Source organism: Protomyctophum parallelum (genome assembly GCF_964188405.1).
Source record: "Protomyctophum parallelum genome assembly, chromosome: 18".
Classification (NCBI taxonomy): domain Eukaryota; kingdom Metazoa; phylum Chordata; class Actinopteri; order Myctophiformes; family Myctophidae; genus Protomyctophum; species Protomyctophum parallelum.
In genome coordinates, this window is record NC_139716.1 from 36,522,344 (window position 1) to 36,532,929 (window position 10,586).

The 10,586-nt window shown below is 44.3% G+C and overlaps 1 protein-coding gene across 1 annotated transcript in view; it reads right to left on the reverse strand.

Annotated features, from left to right (window-relative positions):
- Nucleotides 1-5,915: 5,915 nt before the first annotated feature.
- The window catches only part of LOC310876119 (dachshund homolog 2-like), a 112,703-nt gene continuing 108,032 nt past the window's right edge, over nt 5,916-10,586 (reverse strand). Inside the window, exon 14 of the mRNA XM_083789564.1 lies at nt 5,916-8,172. Coding sequence (XP_083645690.1) covers nt 8,135-8,172 — 38 coding nt within the window. The 3' untranslated portion in view covers nt 5,916-8,134. The remainder of the gene's footprint in view (nt 8,173-10,586) is intronic.

Below are 10,586 nucleotides of genomic sequence, written 5' to 3' on the forward strand. Positions count from 1 at the left end.
GAAGAAAAACAAATCGCTCGCTCCGAAAACGACGAAAAACGAATGATGCTAAACACAGACCGTTTAGTGTGTGTGTGTGTGTGTGTGAGAGAGAGAGAGAGAGATAGTAAGTAAGAGAACAGAAATTGTTTATTCTACTTCTACCAGTTCAGAAATACACGCACGCTGCACGCACGCACACAGCAGGCCCAGAGGAAACTCCTGTTGTAATTCTCTTCATAAAGAGTTCTAATGAAGAGTAATGATGTGTGTGTGTGTGTGTGTGTGTGTGTGTGTGTGTGTGTGTGTGTGTGTGTGTGTGTGTGTGTGTGTGTGTGCGCGCGTGCGTGCATGGGTGTGCACATGTGTTGTTTCACTATAGCTTTGCATCTGTGAATATCTCTCTCTCTCTTTCTCTCTCTCTCTCTCTCTGCTGCCCTCCTTTCATCCCTTCATCTTTCATCCCCTCTCTCTCCTTTATAATTCTTCCCTCTCTTCTTTCTCATCCTTCTATTTTTAGACCTGTAAACTCTTATCTCTATCCCAACTTTGTATGGCAGAAGATCCACCGAGGACAGCTTCTGGATTCCGACTTATGGAGGTTTGAAAAGCCTCCTTTGGTGTAACGTCCCATAGCTGGTGGTGACGGAGAGCAACCGGATCTATGTTAAAAGCTGACGTGGGGCTCAACCATTATATACACAGAGTATACAGAGTATACGTTAGGGTCGTATATATACCAACCTAGCAAATAGCGTCCGCTGCTGGGGGGTACGTACGTATATACGGACGTGGGAAAGAAAGAATTTAAGACGGCTGTTTGTCAGGCATGGACCAGGAGGCAGGCTTGCAGGTGAAAAATAAAGGTTTTAATGTATCCCAGGCTTGGATAACATAACTGCAAAACTGGACAACTATAACGAAAAGGCAACTCTTAACAACAAAACTTAAGTGAGTGGTACAGGTGTCAGGCTCTCCCCATGGCAGCCTATATACACTCAACTGAACCATATTCCCAAAGACTCCACCCATGGCTAAGTAATCAACCAACCCCAATGTACTAGCAATTCACCCACGATAATCCTCAAAATGTCATCAGCTCTTCAGGCACCACACAAGCGTTCCATGTCACAGCAGAATGTGCACCTTCTGTGGGACTGAGAATCTAAATGTTACAAGCATACAATACAGCAGCATGAATACAATAAATGTGTATTGTTGAACACCAGACAATTAGACCGTCAGAGGCAGCTCTGTCACAAAGACATTCTTTTGAAACATTTTAGATTTTTGTTATGAATACCAGTATAGTTGTATTAAACAACATGTCTAAAGACAAATAGAACATCTTTTGAAATAATATATGGTACGGCGGCCCGTGGACACGGGCCTATATACACATACTATAAAATGTGTAAACGGTAGTTTACAGTGCGCCGCCCCCCTTACTCCCTCTCGTCGGTCCTTCTGTCTCTTCCTGTTGCGTCCTGTAATTTGTCCGTTAGTTAATGAGAAAAGGTGTGTTGTTCGGGCAACAGACCAAACAACGCAAAAACAAACAAACTATTAAGCAGCTGAGCAAAGAATGGAACAGAGCCTTCATTAGTATCATTGGTAACACATGTGAAGGAAGTGCATAGAGCCTAGAGACACCTCTACAGAGCCATGCCCTGTAGGCCACGTGTAGGCAATCAATACTGAGGTGTCAATTGCTAAGCTCAATGGTACACCTCAGTTATGGCTGCGGCCAGGGCACCCCTTCCGTTGATTCGACCATACTAGGGCATAGCAAGGAATCTCTTTCTGAAGGAAAGGACGCTCATCATGGGTGGCAAACCTTGCGCCGGACGTTGGGTGGCAGTGAAACACATGGCAGTGAATGGAGACGGCTGGACAAGCTCATGAACACACTCTATATGAATATCTCCATCTCTCCATCCCGCTCATTCTTCACGCTTTCATTTCCATGACCCAGTGACCTTTTCATCTGTCTTTCTCCACTCATCTTCTCTCTCTCTCTCTCTCTCTCTCTCTCTCTGAGTCCCCCCTCCACCCCTCCCGCTCTCTCCCTCCATTAGCAGGAAATGGAAAAAGTGACATCAGCTATTTGGTAAACAGAGAGATAGATGGAGAGGGAAAGATAGATGGAGGGAGAGAGAGAGAGAGAGAGAGAGAGAGAGAGAGAGAGAGAGAGAGAGAGAGAGAGAGAGAGGGGGGGGGGGATATCATCAACAAACTGAAATATTGGAGAAGATGCAAGTACAGTAAGACACAAGTACATAAGAAAGGATTACAGAAAGATGGAAGGACAGAAAGCGAGCAAGAGGGAGGATAAAGGTACGGTAAGAGTAAAGATAGAAGCCGAGGATTAGAAGGGTTGAAGGGAGAGAGAGAGAGAGGGAGAGAGAGATCCATTAAAGAGACAGAGGAGAGAAAGACTCACCTCATTAACCTCATAATGCACTGTAAATATACACTCTGAAATGGAGCACACATCGTGTGTGTGTGTGTGTGATTGATGTGCCGTCCTACGTGTACAGTACCAGTTTAAGTGTGTGCGTGCGTGTGTGTGTGTGTGTGTGTGTGCACACGTACTGTATGTGTGCAGCGTGCAATATAGGTGTAATTTATCTGCATGCGTCTGCATGTGATGGGTGAGTGTGTGTACGGTGTACGCTCCTAAATACTACCGTGTGTGTGTGTGTGCGGTCGCATGTGTGCACTATGTACACAGCCATGATATATTAGCTATATATTTGTGTGCGTGAAAGTGTTGTGTGTGTTGTGTTGTGTGAGTGCGTACACACCTTTTGTGTAATTATAACGGTGCATGTGTGTGTGTGTGTGTGTGTGTGTGGTTTGAAATACATGTGTGTGAGATAATTGTGTGCATGTGTCACAAAACTAGACATCCAAACTATCATTCATTAGTATAGTGCACGTGTGGGTCATGCATGTGTGCTTGTATTTGTGTGGTTGTGAAGCATTCCTACCATGCATTAGTGTGTGTGTGTGTGTGTGTGTGTGTGTCAGTGTGTGTGTGTGTGTTTACACATACACAAACAACACACACTGAAACTATTGTACTGCATGTAGTAACGACTCATAGTGCATATGTGTGCGTGTGTGTGTGTATCCATTTTTACTGGAGACACGTTTGTTTAAGCTATATCCTGAATGCAAAAACTTGCCCTCATACAGCTGGGATTAGTAAGACATTGTACCAGTATAGGCCCTGCATGCTGACTTCAATAAAACGAGCCAAGGGTCAAAACCGAAACACGTGTTGAACAGTAGCGGGAAAAGTATACTCACAAGGTGTACACAAAATGGCATACAATGGTCATCCCAAAATGTGTGAAAGGCAGATCTCTCGGACATCCATATAGCCTATAGAGGGTGTCGCTGGGACAGAAAATGATCGATAACAAAGTAGATTTTCCCCCTGATTTGTCCCGCTGAAAAAAAGCCATTTGAGTGTCGAAATGTTTGGAACATCGTATGGCGTGTAGAGTAAACGCAGCCTACTTCTGGTCTCCTAAAAAGGTCACGCAGATACGGGAAGTAAAGCGGAGATGGCAGGTCTCGCTTTCCTATTTGTCTTGGGCTGCGTGCGAGGAGCAGGGGGCAGGAGAACTCCATGACTCTAGGGAAGAGAACCGACATTACAACACGCTACGTTTTGACCTTGCATCGAGTTATTAGAGTCACGCTGAGAGGCATTCTAACGAGTAGGGGTGTAAATCACCCAGCGTCATCACTGCTTAGCCAAAGCAGCATTGACAGACACTGTCAACATTGTTCCATTATTCCATTATAGTCCAATAAGAGCAGCTTATCTTTATGGTCAATGTGTGAGTGTGCATGGGTCTTAATATACCCCTTGCACCTTTCAAAATGCATGCATGCACGTGGCTTTGCGTTAACTTACAGTACCCCAGCCTTACCCCACAATACATGGGATGCATGACACTGGAATCTTTGCCGTTATCTACAGTAATAACTGCTGTTTTTTCACTGTGAGCACCTTCACAAAAACATGATTTTTGCACTGAGCAATAGACACCTTTTTTTTACTTGGCACTGCACTGATAATAAGTATATTTTTATTTTATGACGAGATACGGTGAGACACTTATGACGCACTCACTGTAATGGACACTTATTTACCTTCGTTTACCATGGCTCTTTATTGCTGATGCTTCTAGTTTTGTTTTGCCTTGTTTTTACTGTACAACAGTACTTTTTCTTTTTCATACTCTTAGCATAACTGCTAGCATAAGCATAGCTGCTGTACATGCCGCCTCTGGGCGACGGATTTTGGGTCAGCGTCATTATTCTCGCCCAATTACTAGTCTTAAAGAGTCCTATGCTTTTCTGGGCATAGAGAGGCCGAACCTAGCCTGACACTCCCCTCTCCACACAGCGGAGAACACTGGCGTCCGTCACCACATTTGGACAGACACCCCTCTGCACTCGTATCGGTTAGTGAAAATACAACATGGGCCTACGCCATGACTTGCCCACGCGTTGTTTTTTTTCTCCTTTGAAAATAAAACGCCTGTGGTCTATGAGGTTACCCCAATACTAACCCTATAACCGCATGCAAAGCCACGGTGTCAGACAGCGGATTCCCTGATTTTCGCCCGTGGGATAATAGAGGTATCTATCTAACTGTGATTCTGGGTGCAAGTGCAGACTTAAAAATAACAAAAAAAGTGCATTCTGGTTACCTGCTTTAATGGACCTGTCACCTATTAGGCCTGCACGTATTAGTTCAATCGATGTAAATGTAGTTTAATTTTTGAGGGGCGCCAGGCCCTCCTATACACAGGTTCAATGTTTGTCTTTAGTTTTGTAAACGCCATTGACAATGAAGGGAAAATGTACGTCATAATGTGCCTCATTACGTCATATTGTCTTTTTATTGTTAATGGCGTTTAATCAGACCAGTGTGTGTCCAGTGGAAACCTCATGTGAATCTGATCTCAGGTCAGAATGGGTTAATGTTTGTGTTGGCACAGTTTGTTTTACATCACCATTACTTCACCTAATCAACATGAGTTAGACTTTAATATTATTAGCCCTTCGCCAAGTCCCTCCCCAACCCGTCCTTGTCCAAAAGGCAGCGAGGGGCTCAGCCAAGCTGTCCTTCTCCCCCGTAGAGTTGCATGTTAAATGACAGGATTTCTCCATATAAATAATCGATCAGACGCTGTCTGTGTCTCAGTGGAGGGCTGTGGACAGCTCAGAAACCGTCTTTTTGTCAGCTTCACATTCACACATTGTAAACTATTATGAAATAAAGCAAAATATCTAAAACCGATATTTTGATATTGGTTAGATTCTGATATAGCATTTTAAGGCTGATATACGACCGATAGCGATATGATTCCCACCGCCGCCGACGAGGGCACCAGCAGAGGATTTCCCATACATTTTTCCACAGACGTTTCATAAAGTATTTATTTAAAGACCTTTCAAAGCCAGCTCCTGACAAGTCATGACAATAAACACAATTTCTTGGGCCGGACAAATGATTAAAAAGCCATCTTTTTCTTCTTTTATCTGTAATTATTTGTTCGGCCCATAAAATTGCGTTTATTGCCATGATTTGTCATGATCTGAATCTTCCTCCGGTGCCCTCGAAGGGGGGCGGGACTGCGACGCTCTATATTGTACTGCATATTAAGTGTGTGTAAGCAGCATGTGTGTAACCGTGCCTTGTGTGTGTGTGTGTGTGTGTGTGTGTGTGTGTGTGAGGGAGTGTGAGTGAGAAACCAATAGACAACAGTCATATCTCAATAATACTGTATATTTGCAGTCAGCTCAAACCCAAAAAACAGTGACAGACTGAGAGATCAAGAGAGAGAGAGAGAGAGATAGAGAAACAAACAAAAGAAACAACTTAAAATAAAACAGTTTGTCAAATTCTATCTACATGGAATATCCCTTTACCTCCCTCGCACAGTCTCGCAACACTAATCAACAAATAAAACACATGAACAGGCAAAGGAATTGAACAAAACAAAATGAAAACACACACGACAGTCTGCACTCTTATAAGGTCAGAAAAAACAAGGTGGGAAATACTTTCGCCGACGTTGAGTTGAGGAGCGCTTGGTTTCATGTTCGTTGTGGTTTCAACGTTTTGTAGATTAATAACCACTTCGGCTATTTTTGAACATTTTGGCTTAAGTGGTTACATTAAATGTAAGTTTGTTTATATTTTTGCTTGTTTGCTCTTGTTCATACAAGTATTATGAAAATGTTTCCTCAAATTTGAACTTTAACCAAATCTTTTTGCGCGTTAAGAAATCAAGCGCTCCTCTGCCTCATCTTTACTTTTCTACAAATATCAGAAACAAACCCCACAGCTATTTTGTGGGGGGTGGGGGGCTCATGGGTGAAGGGTCAAAAGGTTAATTTTAGGGTGGTAAAAGGTCACTGGGATGGTCTGTATCGTCTGGTAGAGAGAGAGAGACTTCAGGGAGTAAAGCATTATGGAAAGTATCTAATCAAAACAAAAGTTGCATCCAACATGATCAGAGTTAAGAAAGAGAGAGAGAGAGAGGGGGGGGGGGGGGGAGAGACCTCTACACAAGTTGTAACAATGAACCTTGAACACTTGAGAAAATAGACTATCCGAAAATGTGTCGGCAAGTATTTAGCACAGAACACTAACCGTGTAGTAGTTCAACGGTTCTCAAACTTTTACATTTCAAGGTCACCCCTTTACTCTTGTCAGAGTTACAGACTTGTAAAGGGTCTATTTAGACTCCTCTAAAACGACCCCAGAGAATCCCTGGAATCCACTTTGAGAACAATTGATATACTTGCTCGTTTAATTAAAAAACAAATGACATAGCTTTGTCGTTGCGTGATATTTGCGTTTGTGTGCAGGCAGGGAGAGAGAGAGAGAGAGAGAGAGAGAGAGAGAGTTACCGCGGGGGGCATAAAGGGAGGTGTGTATAAAACATGAAATAAGCTGAATGACAACATAAGAACATGTTTTCCATGCATCCGTTTCAGCTCCTAAAAGGGAATCAAATGAAACAACCACACACATATTCTCAAGTTGTTTTTTCTTGTCCATCTTTTTTCTTCTTATTGTTTTTATACTCATCCCCTCTTTCCTAGCCCTGAGCTCCTCCGATTGGCTTAATTACCATCCAATCAGAGAATGGGGATATCATCAACTGCCCAGTGAGGTTAACTAACCTTTAGAGGGTTTCTTAAAAAACAGAATAATAGTTTTCTTTTCTTTTCTACCCAGTGACCAAAATCGTCTGTAACCTGGGACTAATAACGCCTGATTTAAACTTGGTTACCTGCCTGTAAAATCGAAAATAGCCGATCTACAAACTCGCAGATCGGCTATTCCCGTGCCCGCCAGTGCCGTGCAACCAAGTACAAATCAGCCTCACGAGATCACATTTTGGAACCAACAGCGAACAGGTCCCTAGGGGGACCCACTTTTGGGTCCTCGCCCCAAAGTTTGAAACCCCCCAACATCCAGTCGTCTCATTGGACTGGTTTGCGGGAGTCTGAATCGTCCAATCACGATTGATCCCTGATGATGTTGTAGAAAGTGATGGTGATTGATATAACGGCCCAATGGGAATGATTCTTGACGACGTGGAAAGCGCGAAAATTGTCCAATCGTGTTAAGCCTCGGTGAGACGCAATCCGGTTCACGCAACTGGGACGGTCTGTCCGCCCAATCAGACTGGATCCCGGGTTGAGACATCGGCGACACAGCGTCCAATGGGATTGTTCGCCGATGAGAAACGCTTCCATCTCGCCGTTTGGGAATGAGGGAGGGGAAGAGAAGACAGTGGGGGGGAAAGACAGTGTAGTTCCATTCCAAAAAAAGGAGGAAAGTGAGAAGGAGAGAACGAGAGAAGGCCCCCGAAATGTCACAAAACCAAGTGGAGGCCTTCCTCTCTAAGTAGCATCGTCATCGTATCTTAGCAACCACACACGCGTCATCGTGTTCGGAAGACCGTCGCAATCTGGTTTCCCGTGGAGACTGCCGTCATGGTTGCTGCGGTGATGGGCTGGCGTGCGCGCACGCATGTGTTTGTGTGTGTGTGCGCGAGTGTGTGTGTGTGTGTGTGTGAGTGTGTGTGTGTTGGAGAGGAGAGTCTTCTTTCTAGAACATCATGGGGTTCTTCAGAAACGGCCGAGAATCTGAGGAAACACAAACACAAACAAATGACGTTTTAATTACGTTTTCTGAAGCCGAATAGTCCCAATCCTTGATTCTGAATTTCTGATTAGCTGGTTTCCGTGATAAAACACACTATAATCTATTCCTTAGATCAGTTTATATCAATCACAGGTGTGTCATTTGTTTCTGCAGTGATCCAGCGTGTCCGTAGCAGAATGAGGTAACACTCGTTTTCCTTATACTAGCCCGGGTCGTGTGGCAGTGGTGGGGAAAATCGTGAGTAATTTTACTTTTGGAAGTAAATTTTGACGCCAATACTAATAAATATTGAATTCCTCATTGTAGTATTTATGCTTTTACTTAAGTAAAACGTTATACACCTCTGCACCTATTCTCAAACCGTGTCCCTTGTCAGCTTAAGATATGTTGTATGGTGTGTCATGATATGACATGACCAATTGACCATACAATGACTTGTGTGTCTATTCTAGCTGAGTGATAAATAGGTGGTGAACATGTGTTTGGGTCTGCCTGTCACCGACCTAAGACTCCCATTATACCGTATCTGTCTATTATGTAAAAAAAAAAACCCTGCTACTTATCACGATTCAAAGACTAGCAGACCGACAAAAGCTCGCCGATGCCTTTGCGTGACGCTGTAGTTTAATCAATGAAAACAACACAGAAAGTTAAAACATGGAGTTAAGTGGTTTCTGGCAGTTGGATCGATCCAGAAGCGGTGGTGTTGCTCTCCGTACAGTAGCTCTGATTGCCAGTACAGTTACAATTGTCGTTAGATAGATAGAAGCTCTTTAAGTGGATATTGGACCTTGTCTTGTTTCCTTCTCTGTCTCCTTCCTCCTTCTCTTCCTTCTTCCTCTAAGCTCTTCTGTTTATCTTTCTTGTCAGCTCTCCCTCTCTCTCTCTCTCTCTCTCTCTCTCTCTCTCTCCCTCCCTCCCTCTCTCTCTCTCTCTCTCTCTCTCTCTCTCTCTCTCTCTCTCTCTCTCTCTCTCTCTCTCTCTCTCTCTCTCTCTCTCTCTCTCTCTCTCTCTCTCTCTCTCCCTCCCTCCCTCCCTCCCTCCCTCCCTCCCTCCCTCCCTCCCTCCCTCCCTCTCTCCCTCTCTCCCTCTCTCTCTCTCTCTCTCTCTCTCTCTCTCTCTCTCTCTCTCTCTCTCTCTCTCTCTCTCTCTCTCTCTCTCATCCCTTCTTTAGTTTCACCTCTGTCTCCCCTTCCGTTCCCTGTGGTGCTGTTGTTGCATCCACCTACGTGCACGTGACACGCGTACAGCACACACACTAAAACACAGAGAACCGTGTCTCCGGAGTTTGACACGCATGCAGACCTTTCTGTCGCACGCACGCACGCACGCGCGCGCACACACACACACACACACACACAGACACACACATACACATACACACACACACACACACACACACGCGTGCGTGCATATGTGCACACACGCTCCCTGTGGTGTCATTGTTTTCTGCAAACGTTGCAAAGTGTTTACATTTCTGCATAACAGCAGCCATATACCCTCTATAGTCTATACCTCCCTGCTCCCTCTTCTCCTTTCCTTTACACTCACTATCCTTACTGCTCACACACTCTCTCAGAGTCCGTTCCATTTGGTTCCTTCCTTCAGGTAATGGGGTTGTGTGCTTTGTACCGGCAGGTGATTGCACGGACGCCAGTGGTTTCAGTGATCTGGCCGAAATAGTTTCTGAGCTCAACATACTGTACTTAGCACGGCGAGACCGGGTGTGACGGCATCGAGAAGCACCTGTTGCAATTGTCTTGTACCGTATTTCCTAGTGCGTTAAAATTGGAAAATCGTCTTCTATTCTTTCTTGAAAGCAAGCGAAGACATGACCTTCACATCCGACATGATAGTGAGTTTTTTTTTATCCAAGTGTTAACACTTGTATCCTTTGCGGGGTTAGTGTATACTTTCCTGTTGGCGCAGCTATACTATACGTCACGTAGACACGTCAATGTGATTGGTTGGAGTTAGCATGCCTCCAATCGCCTGCCAAGTAGCTTGAAAAAAAGGTAGGCCTACGGCTTTCTACAGCGATTGGGCTACAGAGATCCCAGGTGGAAGTACGTTGTGAAACAAATGATGTGAAGCAGGCGTCTCTTCCGTCTGGCAGAGTCAGGTTAAGTACACATGCCATCAAGCTGTATGACAGAATGGAAGGCTTTCCAAAATACAAAATAAAATATTTTTCTGAATCCCCATAGAAACAAACGGCGGATTGACCCATATGGATATGAAGCATCAACTGACGGCGAGAAAATGCCAAAGTTAATTAAAAACAAAAAATGGCCAGAAACAGACTGTGTCAACTATGAGTCACTGACTATCGTAAACGTTACAGAGCCTGACAATATTGCCGGGACAGTTTGTTTATTTGTCCGACAGAGATGAT